Consider the following 24,477-nt stretch of genomic DNA (forward strand, 5'->3'; position numbering starts at 1 on the left):
GGCAGTGTAGAGGGAGTATTGCAGTGTGGGAGGGGGCAGTGTAGAGGGAGTATTGCAGTGTGGGAGGGGGCAGTGTAGAGGGAGTATTGCAGTGTGGGAGGGGGCAGTGTAGAGTGAGTATTACACTGTGGGAGGGGGCAGTGTAGAGTGAGTATTGCACTGTGGGAGGGGGCAGTGTAGAGTGAGTATTGCACTGTGGGAGGGGGCAGTGTATAGTGAGTACTGCACTGTGGGAGGGGGCAGTATAGAGTGAGTATTGCACTGTGGGAGGGGGCAGTGTAGAGGGAGTATTGCAGTGTGGGAGGGGGCAGTGTAGAGGGAGTATTGCAGTGTGGGAGGGGACAGTGTAGAGTGAGTATTGCACTGTGGGAGGGGGCAGTATAGAGTGAGTATTGCACTGTGGGAGGGGGCAGTGTAGAGGGAGTATTGCAGTGTGGGAGGGGGCAGTGTAGAGGGAGTATTGCAGTGTGGGAGGGGGCAGTGTAGAGGGAGTATTGCAGTGTGGGAGGGGGCAGTGTAGAGGGAGTATTGCAGTGTGGGAGGGGGCAGTGTAGAGTGAGTATTGCACTGTGGGAGGGGCAGTGTAGAGTGAGTATTGCACTGTGGGAGGGGGCAGTATAGAGTGAGTATTGCACTGTGGGAGGGGGCAGTGTAGAGGGAGTATTGCAGTGTGGGAGGGGGCAGTGTAGAGGGAGTATTGCAGTGTGGGAGGGGGCAGTGTAGAGTGAGTATTGCACTGTGGGAGGGGCAGTGTAGAGTGAGTATTGCACTGTGGGAGGGGGCAGTGTAGAGTGAGTATTGCACTGTGGGAGGGGGCAGTGTAGAGTGAGTATTGCAGTGTGGGAGGGGGCAGTGTACAGTAAGTATTGCACTGTGGGAGGGGGCAGTGTAGAGTGAGTATTGCAGTGTGGGAGGGGCAGTGTACAGTAAGTATTGCACTGTGGGAGGGGGCAGTGTAGAGTGAGTATTGCACTGTGGGAGGGGGCAGTGTAGAGTGAGTATTGCAGTGTGGGAGGGGCAGTGTATAGTGAGTATTGCACTGTGGGAGGGGCAGTGTACAGTAAGTATTGCACTGTGGGAGGGGTCAGTGTAGAGTGAGTATTGCACTGTGGGAGGGGCAGTGTAGAGTGAGTATTGCACTGTGGGAGGGGCAGTGTAGAGTGAGTATTGCACTGTGGGAGGGGGCAGTGTATAGTGAGTATTGCACTGTGGGAGGGGCAGTGTAGAGTGAGTATTGCACTGTGGGAGGGGGCAGTGTAGAGTGAGTATTGCACTGTGGGAGGGGGCAGTGTAGAGTGAGGATTGCACTGTGGGAGGGGGCAGTGTATAGTGAGTATTGCACTGTGGGAGGGGGCAGTGTAGAGTGAGTATTGCACTGTGGGAGGGGCAGTGTAGAGTGAGTATTGCACTGTGGGAGGGGGCAGTGTAGAGTGAGTATTGCACTGTGGGAGGGGCAGTGTAGAGTGAGTATTGCACTGTGGGAGGGGGCAGTGTAGAGTGAGTATTGCACTGTGGGAGGGGGCAGTGTAGAGTGAGTATTGCACTGTGGGAGGGGGCAGTGTATAGTGAGTATTGCACTGTGGGAGGGGGCAGTGTAGAGTGAGTATTGCACTGTGGGAGGGGCAGTGTATCGTGAGTACTGCACTGTGGGAGGGACAGTGTAGAGTGAGTATTGCACTGTGGGAGGGGCAGTGTAGAGTGAGTATTGGACTGTGGGAGGGGGCAGTGTAGAGTGAGTATTGGACTGTGGGAGGGGGCAGTGTAGAGTGAGTATTGCACTGTGGGAGGGCAGTGTAGAGTGAGTATTGCACTGTGGGAGGGGGCAGTGTAGAGAGTATTGCACTGTGGGAGGGCAGTGTAGAGGGAGTATTGCACTGTGGGAGGGGCAGTGTAGAGTGAGTATTACACTGTGGGATGGACAGTCTAGTGTGAGTATTGCAGTGTGGGAGGGGGCAGTGTAGAGTGAGTATTGCACTGAAGGAGGGGCAGTGTATAGTGAGTATTGCACTGTGGGAGGGGGCAGTATAGAGTGAGTATTGCAGTGTGGGAGCGGGCAGTGTAGAGTGTGTATTGCACTGTGGGAGGGGCAGTGTATAGTGAGTATTGCAGTGTGGGAGGGGGCAGTGTAGAGTGAGTATTGCACTGTGGGAGGGGCAGTGTAGAGTGAGTATTGCACTGTGGGAGGGGGCAGTGTAGAGTGAGTATTGCACTGTGGGAGGGGCAGTGTATAGTGAGTACTGCACTGTGGGAGGGGCAGTGTAGAGTGAGTATTGCACTGTGGGAGGGGGCAGTGTAGAGTGAGTATTGCACTGTGGGAGGGGCAGTGTATAGTGAGTACTGCACTGTGGGAGGGGCAGTGTAGAGTGAGTATTGCACTGTGGGAGGGGGCAGTGTAGAGTGAGTATTGCACTGTGGGAGGGGCAGTGTAGAGTGAGTATTGCACTGTGGGAGGGGCAGTGTATAGTGAGTATTGCACTGTGGGAGGGGCAGTGTAGAGTGAGTATTGCACTGTGGGAGGGGCAGTGTATAGTGAGTACTGCACTGTGGGAGGGGCAGTGTAGAGTGAGTATTGCACTGTGGGAGGGGCAGTGTAGAGTGAGTACTGCACTGTGGGAGGGGCAGTGTAGAGTGAGTACTGCATTGTGGGAGGGGGCAGTGTAGAGTGATTATTGCACTGTGGGAGGGGCAGTGTAGAGTGAGTATTGCACTGTGGGAGGGGCAGTGTAGAGGGAGTATTGCACTGTGGGAGGGGGCAGTGTAGAGTGAGTATTGCACTGTGGGAGGGGGCAGTGTAGAGTGAGTATTGCACTGTGGGAGGGGCAGTGTAGAGTGAGTATTGCACTGTGGGAGGGACAGTGTAGAGTGAGTACTGCACTGTGGGAGGGGCAGTGTAGAGTGAGCATTGCAGTGTGGGAGGGGCAGCGTAGAGTGAGTATTGCAGTGTGGGAGGGGCAGCGTAGAGTGAGTATTGCAGTGTGGGAGGGGCAGTGTAGAGTGAGTATTGCACTGTGGGAGGGGCAGTGTAGAGTGAGTATTGCACTGTGGGAGGGACAGTGTAGAGTGAGTATTGCACTGTGGGAGGGGCAGTGTAGAGTGAGTATTGCACTGTGGGAGGGGCAGTGTAGAGTGAGTATTGCACTGTGGGAGGGGGCAGTGTAGAGTGAGTATTGCACTGTGGGAGGGGCAGTGTAGAGTGAGTATTGCACTGTGGGAGGGACAGTGTAGAGTGAGTATTGCAGTGTGGGAGGGGCAGCATAGAGTGAGTATTGCACTGTGGGAGGGGCAGTGTAGAGTGAGTATTGCAGTGTGGGAGGGGCAGTGTAGAGTGAGTATTGCACTGTGGGAGGGACAGTGTAGAGTGAGTATTGCAGTGTGGGAGGGGCAGCATAGAGTGAGTATTGCACTGTGGGAGGGGCAGTGTAGAGTGAGTATTGCAGTGTGGGAGGGGCAGCATAGAGTGAGTATTGCACTGTGGGAGGGGCAGTGTGGAGTGAGTATTGCACTGTGGGAGGGGCAGTGTAGAGTGAGTATTGCACTGTGGGAGGGACGGTGTGGAGTGAGTATTGCACTGTGGGAGGGGTGGTGTGGTGTGAGTATTGGATTGTGGGAGGGACAGTGTAGAGTGAGTATTGCACTGTCAGAGGGATGGTGTGGAGTGAGTATTGCACTGTGGGAGGGGCAGTGTAGAGTGAGTATTGCACTGAAGGAGTGACGGTGTGGAGTGAGTATTGCACTGTGGGAGGGGGCAGTGTGGAGTGAGTATTGCAGTGTGGGAGGGGGCAGTGTGGAGTGAGTATTGCACTGTGGGAGGGGCAGTGTCGAGTGAGCACTACATTACCAGAAGTACTGTTTCTCAGTGTTTTTGTTTGAGGGGAGTAGCGTGGTTTTCTGCAGGAAATACCTATCCCTCAATGAACATGACGGAATGATATTGTCCATTTATTACATATTGGTATGTTTGGGATCTTGCTGTGTGCAAATTGCCCACCACTTTTGCATTAAGACACTGAGCTTATTGTAAAGATGAACGTGTTATGTGCAAATCGCTGGGAGTGGTGCAGCTGAGCTGTTCTTGTACAGATCTCCCTCTGAAATGATGAACTGGATGGCTGTAACTGTCCCATGCATCTTTCCCCATTCCTCCTCCTTGTTGTATTTCTCTCACAGCCTGTGTTCATCACTGGCTGGGCAAGTATTTGTTGCCCATCCCTAATTGGCCTTGGCAAGGTGCTGTTGGACTGCCTCCCTGAGCTGCTGTAGTCATGTGTTGAAGCAACACTGCACCCCCCCGCCTCGCCCCGCCCACACCGCTCTCCCCCATTACACCGTTCCAGAGGATGTTCTAAGCACAGAACAGATGGGCCAAATGGCTTGGCAGATGGGAAAAATGTCTGGCTGTAAGAGTTGCTCCTTTTTTGAGGTATTTTTGATGTTGGAGCAGTAATTCCTGTTTCATATGCTGTTGTATTGTTTTGGAACTTTGGGGAAAAAAACGTCAAAACAACAGCAGTTTTAAAAGGGAGAAGAGCAGACAAAGGAAGCACGTGGTGTGGACAGTGCAGGAGAGAGAGAACCTGCCTTTGCTGTTTGAATTCATGTATCGCTGGACATCGGAGTGCATCTGGGAAAATTAGCAAACAGTGAAATTCACAACTATTCTTGGAGGAACTGTTTGGGTGAAGTCACAGCACAGAATCAGATAAGTTAATCATTGTTTTATGTGTGGCCTACAGAGATTCTGCAGTAGTGAGTAGAGTGGGTTCTTTCTTGATTATATGTCTTTGGAGATATGTCTCTTGATTAAACTTAAAATATAAGCCATAACTACTAATTTAACCTGGGGCAGTGTTTGTAGAGGAATAAGATGGTGTTATTTTCTGGGCCTGTAGATTGTGAAGGAGCAAAAATGGCCTTTTGCAGTGATACGTACTTCTTGTCAGATGTGGGAGTTTAAAGAGAGTTTAAGGGTTACTGTGGATTATATCTTCCTGTTGGCTGCAAATCTTATCACATCAAATGGATCGGTTGGAGAGACAGTTAGAAGCGATGAGGAATTTGCAACAGCAACAGTATCTGATGGATGGCAGTTATAGGAAGGGGTGAAATTCTCAGATACAGTCACATAGATGGGTTAACTCCAAGAAGGGTAAGAGAGGTAGGCAGCTAGGACAGTAGTCTTTTGTGGATATACCCATTTCTGCTGTTTTGGAAAATGTAGAGGGTGATGGATTCTCAGGGGAACGTAGCACGAACAAAAGTTTTTGGGATTGAGACTGGCTCTAATGCATCGAGGGGTGCGTTGGCTTCCAAGCGATCAATTGTGTTAGGGGATTCTGTAGTCCAAGGTACAGACAGACGTTTCTGTGGCCAGCAGAGAAAAAGCAGAATGTGTGTTGTTTCCCTGGTGCCAGGATCAAGGATGTCTCAGAGAAGGTGCAGAATGTTCTCATGGGGGAGAGGGCCAGCAGGAGGTCATTGTCCACGTTGGAACCAATGACATAGGAAGGGAAAAGGTTGAGATTCTGAAGGGAGATTACAGAGAGTTAGGCAGGAATTTAAAAAGGAGATCCTCAAGAGTAATAATATCTGGATTACTCCTGGTGCTACGAGCTAGTGAGGGCAGGAATAGGAGGATAGAGCAGATGAATGCATGGCTGAGGAGCTGGTGTATGGGAGAAGGGTTCACATTTTTGGATCATTGGAATCTCATTTGGGGTAGAAGTGACCTGTACAAGAAGGACGGATTGCACCTAAATTGGAAGGGGACTAATATACTGGCAGGGACATTTGCTAAAGCTGCTTGGGAGGATTTAAACCAGTAAGGTGGGGGGGGTGGGACCTAGGGAGATAGTGAGGAAAGAGATCGATCTGAGACAGGTACAGCTGAGAACAGAAGTGAGTCAAACAGTCAGGGCAGGCAGGGACAAGGTAGGACTAATAAATTAAACTGCATTTATTTCAATGCCAGGGGCCTAACAGGGAAGGCAGATGAACTCAGGGCATGGTTAGGAACATGGCACTGGGATATCATAGCAATTACGGAAACATGGTTCAGGGATGGGCAGGACTGGCAGCTTAATGTTCCAGGATACAACTGCTACAGGAAGGATAGAAAGGGAGGCAAGAGAGAACAGGGAGTGGCATTATTGATAAGGGATAGCATTACAGCTGTGCTGAGGGGGGATATTCCCGGAAATATATCCAGGGAAGTTATTTGGGTGGAACTGAGAAATAAGAAAGGGATGATCACCTTATTGGGATTGTATTATAGACCCCCTAATAGTCAGAGGGAAATTGAGAAACAAACTTGTAAGGAGATCTCAGCTATCTGTAAGAATAATAGGATCGTTATGGTAGGGGATTTTAACTTTCCAAACATAGAGTGGGACTGCCATAGTGTTAAAGGTTTAGATGGAGAGGAAGTTCTTAAGTGTGTACAAGACAATTTTCTGATGAGTATGTGGATGTACCTACTAGAGAAGGTGCAAAACTTGACCTACTCTTGGTAAATAAGGCAGGGCAGGTGACTGAGGTGTCAGTGGGGGAGCACTTTGGGGCCAGCGACCATAATTCTATTTGTTTTAAAGTAGTGATGGAAAAGGATAGACCAGATCTAAAAGTTGAAGTTCTAAATTGGAGAAAGGCCAATTTTGACGGTATTAGGCAAGAACTTTCAAAAGCTGATTGGAGGCAGATGTTCGCAGGTAAAGGGACGGCTGGAAAATGGGAAGCCTTCAGAAATGAGATAACGAGAATCCAGAGAAGGTATATTCCTGTCGGGGTGAAAGGAAAGACTGGTAGGTATAGGGAATGCTGGATGACTAAAGAAATTGAGGGTTTGGCTAAGAAAAAGAAGGAAGCATATGTCAGGTATAGACAGGATAGATCGAGTGAATCCTTAGAAGAGTATAAGCACAGTAGGAGTATATTTTAGAGGGAAATCAGGAGGACAAAACGGGGACATGAGATAGCTTTGGCAAATAGAATTAAGGAGAATCCAAAGGGTTTTTACAAATACATTAAGGACAAAAGGGTAACTAGGGAGAGAATAGGGCCCCTGAAAGATCAGCAAGGCGGCCTTTGCGTGGAGCCACAGAAAATGGGGGAGATACTAAATGAATACTTTGCATCAGTATTTACTGTGGAAAAGGATATGGAAGGTATAGACTGTAGGGAAATAGATGGTGACATCTTGCAAAATGTCCAGATTACAGAGGAGGAAGTGCTGAATATCTTGAAATGCATAAAAGTGGATAAATCCCCAGGATCTGATCAGGTGTACCCTAGAACTCTGTGGGAAGCGAGGTAAGTGATTGCTGGGTCTCTTGCTGGGATATTTGTATCATCGATAGTCACAGGTGAGGTGACGGAAGACTGGAGGTTGGCAAACGTGGTGCCACTGTTTAAGAAGGGTGGTAAGGACAAGCCAGGGAACTATAGACCGGTGAGCCTGACCTCAGTGGTGGGCAAGTTGTTGGAGGGAATCCTGAGGGACAGGATGTACATGTATTTGGAAAAGCAAGGACTGATTAGGGATAGTCAACATGGCTTTGTGCGTGGGAAATTATGTCTCACAAACTTGATTGAGTTTTTTGAGCAAGTAACAAACAGGATTGATGAGGGCAGAACGGTAGATGTGATCTATATGGACTTCAGTAAGGCGTTCGACAAGGATCCCCATGGGAGACTGATTAGCAAGGTTAGAGTTCACGGGATACAGGGAGAACTAGCAGAGTGCTTTAGGGAACATCTCCGAGACACCCGCACCAATCAACCACACCGCCCCGTGGCCCAACATTTCAACTCCCCCTCCCACTCTGCCGAGGACATGGAGGTCCTGGGCCTCCTTCACCGCCGCTCCCTCACCACTAGACGCCTGGAGGAAGAACGCCTCATCTTCCGCCTCGCAACACTTCAGCCCCAGGGCATCAATGTGGACTTCACCAGTTTCCTCATTTCCCTTTCCCCCACCTCACCCCAGTTCCAAACTTCCAGCTCAGCACTGTCCCCATGACCTGTCCTACCTGCCTATCTTCTTTTCTACCTCTCCACTCCACCCTCCTCTCTGACCTATCACCTTCATCCCACCCCCATCCACCCATTGTACTCTATGCTACTTTCTCCCCACCCCACCCTCCTCTCATTTATCTCTCCACCCTTCTGGCACTCTGCCTGTATTCCTGATGAAGGGCTTTTGTCTGAAACGTTGATTTTCCTGCTCCTCGGATGCTGCCTGAACTGCTGTGCTTTTCCAGCACCACTCTACTCCAGAATCTGGTTTCCAGCATCTGCAGTCATTGTTTTTACCCATTTGGATACAGAACTGGCTCAAAGGTAGAAGACAGAGGGTGGTGGTGGAGGGTTGTTTTTCAGACTGGAGGCCTGTGACCAGTGGAGTGCCACAAGGATCGGTGCTGGGCCCTCTACATCAAAGATGGTCGACAATGCCCTCCACCACATCTCTTCCACTTCCCGCTCCTCCGCCCTTGAACCCCGCCTCTCCAACCGCCACCAGGACAGAACCCCACTGGTCCTCACCTACCACCCGACCAATCTCCATGTACAGCGCATCATCCGCCGTCATTTCCGCTACCTCCAAACGGACCCCACCACCAAGGATATATTTCCCTCCCCTCCCCTATCAGCATTCCGTAAAGACCACTCCCTCCGTGACTCCCTCGTCAGATCCACACCCCCCACCAACCCAACCTCCACTCCCGGCACCTTCCCCTGCAACCGCAGGAGGTGCAAGACTTGCGCCCACACCTCCCCCCTCACCTCCCTCCAAGGCCCCAAAGGAAACTTCCATATCCGCCACAGATTCACCTGCACCTCCCCACACATCATCTATTGCATCCTCTGCACCCGATGTGGCCTCCTCTATATTGGGGAGACAGGCCGCCTACTTGCGGAGCGTTTCAGAGAACACCTCTGGGACACCCGGACCAACCAACCCAACCACCCTGTAGCTCAACATTTCAATTCCCCCTCCCACTTCACCAAGGATATGCAGGTCTTTGGACTCCTCCATCGTCAGACCACAACAAAACGACGGTTGGAGGAAGAACGCCTCATCTTCCGGCTAGGAACCCTCCAACCACAAGGGATGAACTCGGATTTCACCAGTTTCCTCATTTCCCCTCCCCCACCCTGTCTCAGTCAAATCCATCAAATTCAGCACCGCCTTCCTAACCTGCAATCTTCTTCCCGACCTCTCCGCCCCCACCCCAGTCTGACCTATCACCCTCACCTTGACCTCTTTCCACCTATCACATTTCCGACGCCCCTCCCCCAAGTCCCTCCTCCCTACCTTTTATCTTAGCCTGCTGGACAAACTTTCCTCATTCCTGAAGAAGGGCTTATGCCCGAAACGTCGATTCTCCTGTTCCCAGGATGCTGCCTGACCTGCTGTGCTTTTCCAGCAACACATTTCCACCTCTACGTTTAGTCATTTACACAAATGATTTGGATGCGAGCATAAGAGGTACAGTTAGTAAGTTTGAAGATGACACCAGAATTGGAGGTGTAGTGGACAGCAAAGTGGGTTACCTCAGATTACAACTGGATCTGGACCAAATGGGCCAATGGGCTGAGAAGTGGCAGATGCAGTTTAATTCAGATAAATGTGAGGTACTGCATTTTGGGAAAGCAAATCTTAGCAGGACTTATATACTTAATGGTAAGGTCCTGGGGAGTGTTGCTGAACAAAGAGACCTTGGAGTGCAGGTTCATAGCTCCTTGAAAGTGGAGTCGCAGGTAGATAGGATAGTGAAGAAGGCGTTTGGTATGCTTTCCTTTATTGGTCAGAGTATTGAGTACAGGAGTTGGGAGGTCATGTTGCGGCTGTACAGGACATTGGTTAGGCCACTGTTGGAATATTGCGTGCAATTCTGGTCTCCTTCCTATCGGAAAGATGTTGTGAAACTTGAAAGGGTTCAGAAAAGATTTACAAGGATGTTGCCAGGGTTGGAGGGTTTGAGCTACAGGGAGAGGCTGAACAGGCTGGGGCTGTTTTCCCTGGAGTGTCGGAGGCTGAGGGGTGACCTTAATCAGGTTTACAAAATTATGGGGGGGCATGGATAGGATAAATAGAGAAAGTCTTTTCCCTGGGGTGGGGGAGTCCAGAACTAGAGGGCATAGGTTTAGGGTAAGAAGGGAAAGATATACAAAAGACCTATGGGGCAACTTTTTCACACTGAGGGTGGTGTGTGTATGGAATGAGCTGCCAGAGGATGTGGTGGAGGCTGGTAAATTGCAACATTTAAGAGGCATTTGGATGGGTATATGAATAGGAAGGGTTTGGAGGGATATGGGCCGGGTGCTGGCAGGTGGGACTAGATTGGGTTGGGATATCTGGTCGGCATGGATGGGTTGGACCGAAGGGTCTGTTTCTGTGCTGTACATCACTATGACTCTGTATTGGTGAAAACTGTGTCAACATAAACATAGTGAAGTGAAAGTCAATGTAATATTGTATGATTCTGGTCAGCTTTCAAGATGGCCTCTTACCTCCTGGAGTTTCCTGGCTGTGAGTCTCTGAGTGTGGAGCAGGTCTCTGAGATCTCAGGGTCCGCATCTCGTCTCGGGTTTGCCGCAACTCCTCGATGAGCGATGTGCACATGGTCTGCCTGCCTGACATTGCCTTGCTGGCCTCTGACTTCGCCAGGCGCTTATCGAGCATCTCGAGCCTTTCGTATAGGCCCAGCACCAAGAGGAAGACCTCCTTCAGTTTGTTGGTATGCTCCAACTGCCATTTGAGTGCACCCTCACGCGCCTGTTCCAACAGCTTGGCAAGACGGGCACTCACTGTATCCTTCAGGCGATGGTGGGCATGCCCACAGACCTCAGAGCCCTCAGCTAGTGCCTTTTGCACCTCGGAGCGTACCGCACGCAGTTCACCAGCCAGGACCTGGTCAACAGAATGCAGGAGCATGTTCTGTCGCATTTGGGAGTCTTCCAGCATCACAAATGCCTTGTCCCAATGTGAGAGGTCTTTACGACATGGACAGGCCTCGGCTGTGGGGTTGGGAAGGCACTGCAGGTTAGACAAGAGCTGGAGCATGCAAGATGTCACTAACACTTCATCCTCTTAATCCAGGCAAACACAGCACTGGGTTCACAACCCTCACTCCTCTCTCTTCCTGTCCCTCTCTCCCCGCTTCCTCCTTCCTGCTTCTTGTTCCATTGATCACTCTTCGGTACTTCCTCATTTTTCTCTCTCTCCTTCCTCTTTCTCTTTATTTTCCTCTCACCTGCTCCTGCCTCACCTCTGACCTTCTTCTCTCCGCTCAACTCTCCGGCTTTTACTTTCTCTTTTGATACGATTTGATATATTCTTCACTCCCATCTAAATAAAATGGAAATGAGCTCTGTGAATTGTGTTTCCTTGAAAGTGTCTGCTGCCACAGGACGTGGTGGAGGCTGGTACAACATTTAAAAGGAATCTGGTTCGGTATATGAATAGGAAGGGTTTAGAGGGATATGGGCCAACTGCTGGCAAATGGGACTGGATTAATTTAGGATATTTGGTCGGCATGGATGAGTTGGACCAAGGGGTCTGTTTCCGTGCTGTACATCTCTATGACTCTGTGGTGGGTTTATTTAATGGCAATCTAAACTATCCAGTACAAGGGAATCTGCAGACACATCCTGTGTTAGAGACAACAGTGCAGAAAGCCTGAGCTCATATCACAACATCTGGCTTCATGGCTCACATTCACATCACAATCTCGACGGGACATCATTCCAAAGCTGATAACATAACTACCTTTAGGAAAAAAGGGGGATGTTAACATATGCTACAAGGGAAAATAGATAATCATTAGGCCATAACAGAGTTAAGAATCACACAACACCAGGTTATAGTCCAACAGGTTTAATTGGAAGCACTAGCTTTCGGAGCAGCGAAACATCAGGTTATAGTTGGATTATAACCTGATGTCGTGTGATTTTTAACTTTGTACACCCCAGTCCAACACCGGCATCTCCGAATGATAATAATACAGAGGTAGGGATTGTAAAATTTTCCAAGTGCTGAAGTCTGAGAGTCATAGAGGTGTACAGCATGGAAACAGATCCTTCAGTTCAACATGTCCATGTCGAGTTAGGACCTAATCTAGTCCTGTTTGTCAGCACTTGGCCCATATCCCTCTAAACCCGTCCTATTCATATACCCATGTAAATGCCTTTTAAATGCCTCCACCACTTCCTCTGGCAGCTCATTCCATACACTCACCACCCTCTGTGTGAAAAATTGCCCCTCAGGTTCCTTTTAAATCTTTCCCCTCTCACCCTAAACCTGAGCCCTCTAGTTCTGGACTCCCCCACCCCAGGGAAAAGGCCTTGTCTATTTATCTATTTATCCTCTCCCTATAGCTCAAACCCTCCTTGTAAATCTTCTCTGAACACTTTCAAGTTTCACGACATCCTTCCTAAAGGAAGGAGACCAGAATTGCACGCAATATTCCAAAAGTGGCCTAACCAATGTCCCGTACAGTCGCAACTTAAACTCCTAACTCCTGTACTCAATACTCTGACCAATAAAGCAAAGCATACCAAACGCCTCCTTCACTATCCTATCTACCTGTGACTCGACTTTCAAGGAGCTATGAACCTGCACTCCAAGGTCTCTTTGTTCAGCAACACTCCCTAGGACCTTACCATTAAGTGTATAAGTCCTGCTCAGATTTGCCTTTCCAAAGGGATGGCACAGTGGTTAGCACTGCTGCCTCACAGCACCATGGACCCGGGTTCAATTCCCGCCTCAGGCAACTGACTGTGTGGAGTTCCCTCTGGGTGCTCCGGTTTCCTCCCACAGTCCGAAGATGTGCAGGTCAGGGTGAATCAGCCATGTTAAATTGCCTGTAATGTTAGGTGAAGAGGTAAATGTAGGGGAATATAGGTCTGGGTGGGTTGCTCTTCGGAGGGTCGGTGTGGACTTGTTGGGCCGAAGGGCCTGTTTCCACACTGTAAGTAATCTAATCTAATAAAGTGCAGCACCTCACTTTTATCTAAATTAAACTCCATCTGCCACTTCTTCGCTGTCCACTACACCTCCAATTTTGGTGTCATCTGCAAACTTACTAACTATACCTCCTATTTTCACATCCAAATCATTTATATAAATGATGAAAAGTAGAGGGCCCAGCACCGATCCTTGTAACACTCCTCTGGTCACAGGCCTCCAGTCTGAAAAACGACCCTCCACCACCACTCTGTCTTCTACCTTCAAGCCAATTCTGTATCCAAATGGCTAGTTCTCCCTGTATTCCATGAGTACTTACTTTGCTCACCAGTCTCCCGTGAGAAACCTTGTCAAACGCCTTACTGAAGTCCATATAGATCACATCTACTGCTCTGCCCTCATCAATCGTCTTTGTTACTTCTTCAAAAAACTCAATCAAGTTTGTGAGACATGATTTCCCACACACAAAGTCATGTTGACTATCCCTAATCAGTCCTTGCCTTTCCAAATACATGTACATCCTGTCCCTCAGGATTCCATCCAACAACTTGCCCACCACCGACATCAGGCTCATTGGTCTATAGTTCCCTGACTTGTCCTTACCACCTTAAAAAGTGGCATCACTGTAGCCAACCTCCAGTCTTCTGGCACCTCACTTGTGACTATCAATGATACAAATATCTCAGCAATGGGCCCAGCAATCAAGTCCTTAGCTTCCCACAGAGTCCTGATCAAGTCTCAGGAACTTACCCAACTTTAAGATGTCCAGCACCTCTTCTACTGTAATGTGGACACTTTTCAAGGTATCACTAATTATTTCCCCAAGTTCTCTAGTTCCATATCCTTCTCTACAATGAGTACTGTAAAATACTTGTTTAGTATCTAACGCATTTTCTGTGCTTCCACACATAAAGTAAAAAAGAACAAATGAGAACTACGTACCTACAGGCCCTTCGGCCCTCCTAGCCTGTGCTGATCATCGTGCCTGAACTAAACTAAGAAACAAACCTTCTGCCCTTATTCGGTCCGTATCCCTCTATTCCCTCCCTATTCACGGAACCATCCAGATGCCTCTTCGATGTTACCAAGGTGCCTGCCTCCACCTTCTCTTCTGGCAATGTGTTCCAGGCTCCTCCCACTCCCTGCGAGATACGCACATTGCCCTCAAACTCTCCTCCTCTTCCCCTTGAACCTGTGCCCCATTGTAATTGAAACATCAACCCTGGGAAAAAGCCTCTGACTACCTGCCCTATAATAATTGTGTAGGCCTCTATCAGGTCTCCTCTCAGCCGCCATCTTTCCAGTGAAAACAATCCCAATCTTTTTGACCTTTCCCCACGGCCAATGCCCTCGAGACCAGGCAGCATCCCGGTGAACCATCTCTGCGCTCTCTCCAAAGCTTCCACATCCTTCTGGTGATGTGGCAACCAAAACTGCACACAATACTCCAATTGCAGCCTAACAAGGGTTTTATATAGCCACAGTTGGTCTTGTTGATCTTTAAGGGCTGAAAAATATGGTGCTGGAAAAGCGCAGCAGGTCAGGCAGCATCCAAGGAGCAGGAGAATCAACGTTTTGGGCATAAGCCCTTCTTCAGGAATTTTTAAGGGGCCCTATTCTCTCCCTAGTTATTATTTTCTCTCATGTATTTGTAAAAACCCTTTGAATTCTCCTTAACCCTATTTGCCAAAGATATCTCATGTCCTCTGTTTGCCCTCTTATTTCTCTTTTAAGTACACCCCTAATGCCGTTCTCTATGGATGCGCTCAGTCCCTGCTATCTGTACCTGACATATGCCTCCTTTTCCTTAAAATCCCAATTTCTCTAGTCATCCAGCATTCCCTACATCAAGCAGTTTTACCCTTTACACTCACAGGAACATACTGCCTCTGAACTCTCCTTATCTCATTTTTAAAAGCCTCCTACTTTCCAATTCTCCCTTTATCTGTAAATAACCTCTCCCAATCAACATTCAAAAGTTCTTGCCTAATACATTTAAGATTGGCCTAACTCCAATTTAGAACTTTAACTTTTAGATCTGGTCTATATTTTCCATCACTCTTTTAAAACTAATAGAATTATGGTCACTGGCCCCAACACCACAGTCACCTGCCCTGCCTTATTTCCCAAGAATAGGTCAAGTTTTGTACCTTCACCAGTAGGTACATCCACATACTGAATCAGAAAATGTTCTTGTACACACTAAACAAATTCCCCTCCATCTAAACCCTTAACACTATGGCAGTCCCAGTCTATGTTTGGAAAGTTAAAATCCCTTATCGTAACCACTCTATTATGTTTACAGATAGCAGAGATGTCCTTACATATTTGATTCTCAATTTCCCTCTGATTATTGTGGGGCCTACAGTTCAACCCGAATTTTCTCTTATCTCTTTTCTCACTACCTCTTTGGGTCCCACCAGAAGAGATCCAAATGAATCAAAAATGTGAATCCCTACCCCCTGCACCAGCTCCTCAGCCAAGCATTCACCTGCCCTATGCCACTATTTCTACTCTCACTTGCCATGATGTACAGGTGCCAGTGTTGAACTGGGCTGGACAAAGTTAAAAATCAGAGTGGTGCTGGAAAAGCACAACAGGTCAGGCAGCATCCGAGGAATCCTGTTGAAGGGCTTTTGCCCGAAACGTCGATTTTCCTGCTCCTCGGATACTGCCTGCCCTGCTGTGCTTTTCCAGCACCGCTCTGATCTTGACTCTGACCTCCAGCATCTGCAGTCCTCACTTTCACAAAGTTAAAAATCACAGAACACCAGGTTATAGTCCAACCGGTTTATTTGGAAGCATTAGCTTTCGGAGCGCTATCCTACCACCTGATGAAGGAGTGACTCGCCGAAAGCTAGTGCTTCCAAATAAACCTGTTGGACTATAGCCCGGTGTTGTCTGATGTTTAACTACTCTCACTAGCACATGGCACCAGTGTAATGCAGATATTGCAACCCCAAGAACCTACTTTTTAACCTCCCGCCCAATTCCCTATTTTGTCTCTGCAGAACCTTATCCTTTTCCTATGTTGTTGGTACCTTCTACTGCTCACTCTCCCCTTTGAGAACATTTTGTGCCCTCCCTGAGACTTCCTTGACCCTGACACGAGGGAGGCTGCACTCCATTCTGATGTCTTGCTGTCTGCTGCAGAAATGTCTGTCTGGAGATTCTCCTCTTACACTCAATCGCTCCGAACGTGACATATTCCTCATGACAGTAGAGCCGGTCTCAGTAGCAGAAGGCTGGCTGATAGCGATATATTACTCTGAAAGACCAACCTCCCCACAGCAGTATCTAGAACAGCATACTTGTTTGAGACAGGGATAGCTACAGGAGACTCCTTCACTACCTGCCTCCCTCACCTATCTTTCCCAGCAGTTACCCCTTGACCTGAATATACCTGCATTTTTCCTCCCTTCCTGAAACTGCCATCCATCACACCCTCGGGCTCCTGTAATTTCCTCATTGCTTCTAATTGATGCTCCAATTAATCCTCGTTATCCAATAGGATTCACATTCAACCAGACATAATCTCCGGGGACATTGAAATTCTCCCTAATCTCCCACATCCAAGTAAAAGGACTGGGGTGGACAAAGTTAAGAATCGGCTTTTGCCCGAAACGTGGATTTTCCTGCTCCCCAGATGCTGCCTGACCTGCTGTGCTTTTCCAGCACCGCTCTAATCCTGACTCTGATCTCCAGCATCTGCAGTCCTCACCCCCGTAAAGTTAAAAATCACACAACACCAGGTTTACCTGGAAGTACATGCTGAGTTGTCACTTTTTAAAAATAAACTTTAATGCATTGTCTGAGCTGAGATGTCAACTTCTTTTTACATAAAACCTTAAGTAACCTCAGGAGTATGACTTGAAAGAAGTTCTGGGTTTTACATATTAATCAATCGAAACCTGCAGCCCCATTCAGAGTGATGAAAGATTTAACAGCAATCTAGGTTTGTTCAGTATATCACATCAGTTGTATGACACTTTGATCTTTTCCTATAAATTCTGTGACCTATGATCCCGCCCACGGGTTACCTGATGAAAGAGCATCGCTCCGAAAGCTTGGACTTTCAAATAAACCTGTTGGACTATAGCGTGGTGTTGTGGGATTATTGAGCAAGAAGAACATATCACTCCAATCTCTGCACCTTTAGCAATGTACAGACCCACACTATACCCAGACAAGCCAACAAGTGGTGAAGCCACACTGGGTTTGGTACTGGGTAATGAACCCAGCCAGGTGTTAGATTTGGAGGTGGGTGAGCACTTTGGTGCCAGTAAGATTAGAGATTAGATTACTTACAGTATGGAAACAGGCCCTTCGGCTCACCAAGTCCACACCGACCCTCTGAAGAGCAACCCACCCAAACCCATTCCCATTCCCCTACATTTAGTCCTTCACCTAACACTACGGGCAATTTAGCATGGCCAATTCACCTAACCTGCACATCTTTGGATTGTGGGAGGAAACCGGAGCAAACCCACGCAGACACGGAGAGAATGTGCAAACGCCTGAGGTAGGAATTGAATCTGGCGCTGTGAGGCAGCAGTGCTAACCACTGAGCCACCATTCAGCTATGTTTACTTTAGTGATGGAAAGGGCAAAAGTTAAAGTTATAGCTGGGGGAAAGGTAATTATGATGTGATTAGGCAAGATTTAGGATGCATAGGATGGGGAAGGAAACTGCAGGGAATGGGCACAACTGAAACGTGGAGCTCATATAGGAACAGCTACTGCGTGTGCTTGATAAGTATGTACCTGTCAGGCAGGAAGGAAGTGGTCAAGCGAGGGAACCAAAGTTGAATCTATTGTCAAGAGGAAGAAGGAGACTCAGTTCGGGTGCTTGAGAGTTACAAGGTAGTCAGGAAGAGAGAGCTACGAAGAGCCAGGAGGAGACATGAGAAGTCATTGGCAGATCAGATCAAGGAAAACCCTAAAGCTTTCTATAGTATGTCAGAAATAAAAGAATGAGTAGAGTAAGATTAGGGCTAATCAAGGCCAAACAAGTAGGACGTTGTGCTTGGAGTCCAAGGAGATAGGAAAGGTACGAAATGGATATTTTTCTTCAGTATTCACACTGGAAAAAGACAATGTTGTCAAGGAGAACACTGAGATACGGGCTATTAGACTAGATGGGATTGAGGTTCACAAGGAGGGGGTGTTAGCAATTCTGGAATGTGTTAAAATAGATAAGTCCCCTGGGCTGGATGGGATTTATCCTGGATTCTCTGGGAAGTCAGGGAGGAGATCGCAGAGCCTTTGATGTTTATGTCATCATTGTCTACAGGAATAGTGCCAGAAGGCTGGAGAATAGCAAATGTTGTTCCCTTGTTCAAGAAGGGGAGTAGAGACAACCCTGGAAATTATAGACCAGTGAGCCTTACTTTGGTTGTGGGGAAAGTGTTGAAAAAGTTTATAGAGATAGGATTTATAATCATTGAGAGAGGAATAAGTTGATTAGGGATAGTCAACATGGTTTTGTGAAGGGTGCCTCACAAACCTAATTGAGTTCTTTGAGAAGGTGAGGGAAAGATATAAAAGAGACCTAAGGGGCAACATTTTCACGCAGAGGGTGGTACGTGTATGGAATGAGCTGCTAGAGGAAGTGGTGGAGGCTGGTACAATTGCAACATTTAAGAGGCATTTGGATGGGTATGTGAATAGGAAGGGTTTGGAGGGATATGGGCCGGGTGCTGGCAGGTGGGACTAGATTGGGTTGGGAGATCTGGTCGGCATGGACAGGTTGGACCGAAGGGTCTGTTTCCATGCTGTACATCTCTATGACTATATGACCAAACAGGTAGATGAGGGTAAAGCAATTGATGTAGTGTATATGGATTTCAGTAAGGCGTTGGATAAGGTTCCCCACAGTAAGCTATTGTACAAAATACAGAGACATGGGATTGAGGGTGATTTAGTGGTTTTGATCAGAAATTGGCTAGCTGAAAGAAGACAGAGGGTGGTGGTTGATGGGAAATGTTCATCCTGGTGATAAGTTACTAGTGGTGTGCTGCAAGGATCTGTTTTGGGGCCACTGCTGTTTGTCATTTTTATAAACGACCTGGATGAGGGCGTAGAAGGATGTGTTAGTAAATTTGCGATGACACTAAGGTCGGTAGAGTTGTGAATAGTGCTGAATAATGTTGCAGGTTACAGAAGGACGTAGATAAGCTGCAGAGTTGGGCTGAGAGGTGGCAAATGGCGTTTACTTTGGAAAAATGTGAGGTGATTCACTCTGGAAGCAGTAACAGGAATACAGAGTTTTGGGCAAATGGTAAGATTCTTGGTAGTGTAGATGAGCACAGAGATCTCGGTGCTGAAAATGTGTTGCTGGAAAAGCGCAGCAGGTCAGGCAGCATCCAAGGAGCAGTGAATTCTTCAGGAAATCTTGAAGAAGGGCTCATGCCCGAAACGTCGATTCTCCTGTTCCTTGGATGCTGCCTGACCTGCTGAGCTTTTCCAACAACACATTTTCAGCTCTGATCTCCAGCATCTGCAGTCCTCACTTTCTCCACAGAGATCTCAGTGTCCATGTACACAGATCCCTGAAAGTTGCCACCCAGGTTGATAGGGTTGTTAAGAAGGCATACAGTGTGTTAGTTTTTATTGGTAGAGGGATTGAGTTTCAGAGCCATGAGGTCACGTTGCAGCTGTACAAAACTCTGGTGTGGCCTCAAAGTTCTGGTCACCACATTATAGGAAGGATGTGGAAGCTTTGGAAAGGGTTCAGAGGACATTTACCAAGGTGTGACCTGGTATGGAGGGAAGGTCTTATGAGGAAAGGCTGAGGGACTTGAGGCTGTTTTTGTTGGAGAGAAGGGGGTTGAGAGGTGAATTAATTGCGACATACAAGATAATCAGAGGGTTAGATAGGGTGGACAGGGAGAGCCATTTCCCTTAGATGGTGATGGCGAACATGAGGGGACATAGCTTTAAATTGAGGGGTGATAGATATAGGACAGATGTCAGAGGTAGGTTCTTTACTCAGAGAGTAGTAGGGGCATGGAACGCCCTGCCTGCAACAGTAGTAGACTCGCCAACTTTAAGGGCATTTAAATGATCATTGGATAAACATATGGATGAGAATGGAATAGTGTAGGATTGATGGGCTTCTGATTGGTTCCACAGGTCGGTGCAATATCGAGGGCCGAAGGGCCTGTACTGCGCTGGAATGTTCTATGTTCTATGTTCTAGTTCTACTTTCTTAAAATCTCACACAGTATTTTGACAATTTTTCCAGGTCTAACTTTGTGGGATTCCGTGTCTGCATGGGGGGTTTCCTCAGGATACTCTGGTTTTGTCCCACAATCCAATAATGTGCAGGTAAGGGTGGATTGGCCATGGGAAATTGCCCCATAGTGTTCAGGGATGTGTAGGTTAGGGTGGATTGGCCATGGGAAATTGCCCCATAGTGTTCAGGGATGTGTAGGTTAGGGTGGATTGGCCATGGGAAATTGCCCCATAGTGTTCAGGGATGTGTAGGTTAGGGTGGATTGGCCATGCTAAATAGCCCCATAGTGTTCAGGGATGTGTAGGTTAGGGTGGATTGGCCATGCTAAATTGCCCCATAGTGTTCAGGGATGTGTAGGTTAGGGTGGATTGGCCATGCTAAATTGCCCCATAGTGTTCAGGGATGTGTAGGTTAGGGTGGATTGGCCATGCTAAATTACCCCATAGTGTTCAGGGATGTGTAGGTTAGTGTGGATTGGCCATGGGAAATTACCCCATAGTGTTCAGGGATGTGCAGGTTCGGGTGGATTGGCCATGGGAAATTGCCCCATAGTGTTCAGGGATGTGTAGGTTCGGGTGGATTGGCCATGCTAAATTACCCCATAGTGTTCAGGGATGTGTAGGTTAGGGTGGATTGGCCATGCTAAATTACCCCATAGTGTTCAGGGATGTGTAGGTTAGGGTGGATTGGCCATGGGAAATTGCCCCATAGTGTTCAGGGATGTGTAGATGAGGTGAATTAGTCGGGGTAAATGTAGAGTAGTAGGGTAGGGGAATGGATCTGGGTGGGTTACCCTTCAGAGGTTTGGTATGGACTTGTTGGGCCGAAGGGCCTGTTTCCACACTGTAGGGATTTGAGGATTCTACAGGGAATTGTTTTCAGCTTGAGCCACTTTCAAGACACATCAATGATCCTTCTGCCAAACATACGATCCTCTTGAGAAGCTCTCCCGATAATGCTTGGTCCAAAACATTTGAAAAGTATGGTGCCAGAAGTTGAAGAATCTAAGTTTATGAGCCCTTTTCCCAGCGTCAATGAGATTAATCTGTTAGTACTCCAGGTTTTGTCGCTGCCATTTAATTTACAGTTTCGACTTTCCCTGGGTCAGGACAGATTCCATATTTGGAATTTGGACAGTTGTAGAAACTGGATCCGACTCATACTCCCTGGGAATTTCTGCTGTGGAAAACAAGCCCTTTGTGGAGAGCCAAGGATCTGACCATGTTCCTCTTTGGTTTTGATTATTACAATAATAACATCAGCAAGGCATAAACATCCAGGCATGCTCTCCATATGTCTGTCCATTGGTTGCTAAACCAACAATTAGTAATATCCTCCAAATAGTGTTCTGAAGGTAATCCCTTCTTGAGATTCCCTTGCTCTGTTTACCGACCAGTATCCACATTTGGCATCTACTTTGGGGAAGAACGTGTGAACAAATCATCGGATTCCAATGTCTTGGAATCTTGTGCGGGAATCTCTTTAAGGAAGTTCAGACTTCTCTGGTCCAGACAGTGCCTGATTACACTGTTGTTCCTTACTACACATGGAACTGAATGCCATCTATCTGTATGCTGGGTGGCATTTAGTTCCATGTGTACTGACTCTGTAGTTACATAGTGAGTGACCCTTTCCCTGCTGGATAAACACTGACTCTGTACGGTTACACAGTGAGTGACCCTTACCCTGCTGAATAAACCCTGACTCTGTACGGTTACACAATGAGTGACCCTTACCCTGCTGAATAAATACTGACTCTGTACGGTTACACAGTGAGTGACCCTTTCCCTGCTGGATAAACACTGACTCTGTACGGTTACACAATGAGTGACCCTTACCCTGCTGAATAAACACTGACTCTGTACGGTTACACAGTGAGTGACCCTTACCCTGCTGAATAAATACTGACTCTGTACGGTTACACAGTGAGTGACCCTTACCCTGCTGAATAAACACTGACTCTGTACGGTTACACAGTGAGTGACCCTTACCCTGCTGAATAAACACTAACTCTGTACAGTTACACAGTGAGTGACCCTTACCCTGCTGAATAAACACTGACTCTGTACGGTTACACAGTGAGTGACCCTTACCCTGCTGAATAAAGACTGACTCTGTACAGTTACACAGTGAGTGACCCTTACCCTGCTGAATAAAGACTGACTCTGTACAGTTACACAGTGAGTGACCCTTACCCTGCTGAATAAACACTGACTATGTACGGTTACACAGTGAGTGACCCTTACCCTGCTGAATAAACACTGACTCTGTACAGTTACACAGTGAGTGACCCTTACCCTGCTGAATAAAGACTGACTCTGTACAGTTACACAGTGAGTGACCCTTACCCTGCTGAATAAACACTGACTCTGTACGGTTACACAGTGAGTGACCCTTACCCTGCTGAATAAACACTGACTCTGTACAGTTACACAGTGAGTGACCCTTACCCTGCTGAATAAACACTGACTCTGTACAGTTACACAGTGAGCGACCCTTACCCTGCTGAATAAATACTGACTCTGTACAGTTACACAGTGAGCGACCCTTACCCTGCTGGATAAACACTGACTCTGTACAGTTACACAGTGAGCGACCCTTTCCCTGCTGAATAAATACTGACTCTGTACAGTTACACAGTGAGCGACCCTTACCCTGCTGAATAAACACTGACTCTGTACGGTTACACAGTGAGTGACCCTTACCCTGCTGAATAAACACTGACTCTATACGGTTATTCGGAGAGTGATCCTTTCCTAAATAAACACTGCCCTGTTCAGTTATACAGTTAGTGATCTCTACCTGAATAAACCCTGACCCTGTACAGTTACCCAGAGAATGATCTTTACCTGAATAAACCCTGACCCTGTACAGTTACCCAGAGAGTGATCATTACCTGAATATGCAATGACTCTGTACACTGTGAGTGGCCTTTATCCCACTGAAGAATAAACAAAATAAAAATAAAGACAAGGATAATATGTGACTGAGTCTGTAGCAGTGACCAGTTCCTATGTTCTGTATCAATCATCTTTCTTCCCCTCACTTCCTCACCTCTGCTTTGTGTTCCCCATTCCACCCGTCCCTGCTCCGTTATTGCGCCCCTCACCCCTCTCTGTCATCTTCCCACTCCTGCGGAAGTACACGTGGTATCACCCTGTATCTTCACTCGTCCTGTACCCAACTCATCACTCCCTGGTTCACCATAACCTTCAACACCCCAAGTGTGGTACTGCCTTCCGGTTCCCCCCAGCTACCCCCTCCGCACTGACAAACACTGCCCCCTGCCAACACTCTTCTCCCGCCTTCTGTCCCACATCCAGGTGTCCCCCGGCCCCACTGACACTGAGACTGGCCTGGGACTATGAGTAACGTGGTCTGACCTTCAGCTTGGAGGCTGTCTTCAAGCGTGTCCGTGTAAAAGAGGAAATTGTCATCCTCCTGGTGTTGATAGCCAGCCAGACGGTGTAAGATGGAAGCAAGGAGCAGGAGGCAAAGGCAAGACATGCTCGATGAGTGTCCTGACCCTCTGGTTGCTGGGTTATCAGTAGCTCCTTGTCTCTCTGACTGCAGAGCTCACTGCAAGCTGAGTATGCTCCTCGATCTCATTATAAAGTCTTCCTGTGACACCAACTCCAGGGGCCCCTCCTCGCTGTAACATCATTGTCAGATGTGAGTCAAGCTCTCGTTCTCTCTCACACCCCTCAGGGGAGACCGTGGGTGACCTCTTTCAGAAAAACGCAGCCACTGAGTTTAATGAAAAGGCAGAGACAAACAGTCCCTGGCCATATCCAGCCGCTGAGCTGGAATCAAACTCTCCCATCAGAACAACCCCACTGAACCAAAACCTCACTCACTCACACAGCGTCACTGAACTGCACACACACACGCACACACACAATCGCTCGAACACATACACACACACACACAGACAGACACACACACACAAAATCACTCTCACATAAAAACACACACATTCAAACACGCACACACTCTCTCTCACACACACACATACTCAGACACTCATACACTCACAAATCTCTCTCACACACACACACACTCTGGCCACAGATGTTGCAGCAGCGAAATGCAACACTGGCTCTCAACTGAACTTAGAGGTCAACACAGGCGGAGATCAAGGGTCATGATATAATTCATTGCACATTTTCAAATCAAACATCCGGTACTAATTTAACATTGAGACAAAAAAATTCTTTCATCCCACACTGGCATTGAGTGCAGTCTATATAGTGACACATCCCACACTGGCATTGAG

The 24,477-nt window shown here is 47.8% G+C and overlaps 1 protein-coding gene across 1 annotated transcript in view; it reads right to left on the reverse strand.

The window, feature by feature from the left end:
• Nucleotides 1-24,199, reverse strand: part of LOC122548017 (pentraxin-related protein PTX3-like) — a 193,711-nt gene extending 169,512 nt beyond the window's left edge. The window contains exons 1-2 of the mRNA XM_087983033.1: nt 23,585-24,199; nt 10,510-11,016 (exon numbers count right to left, since the gene is read on the reverse strand). Coding sequence (XP_087839159.1) covers nt 10,510-11,016; nt 23,585-23,708 — 631 coding nt within the window. The 5' untranslated portion in view covers nt 23,709-24,199. The remainder of the gene's footprint in view (nt 1-10,509; nt 11,017-23,584) is intronic.
• Nucleotides 24,200-24,477: the final 278 nt, after the last annotated feature.

This window comes from Chiloscyllium plagiosum, unplaced genomic scaffold, assembly GCF_037043375.1.
Source record: "Chiloscyllium plagiosum isolate Xiang-an unplaced genomic scaffold, Cpla_swu_hap1 HiC_scaffold_44, whole genome shotgun sequence".
NCBI lineage: Eukaryota > Metazoa > Chordata > Chondrichthyes > Orectolobiformes > Hemiscylliidae > Chiloscyllium > Chiloscyllium plagiosum.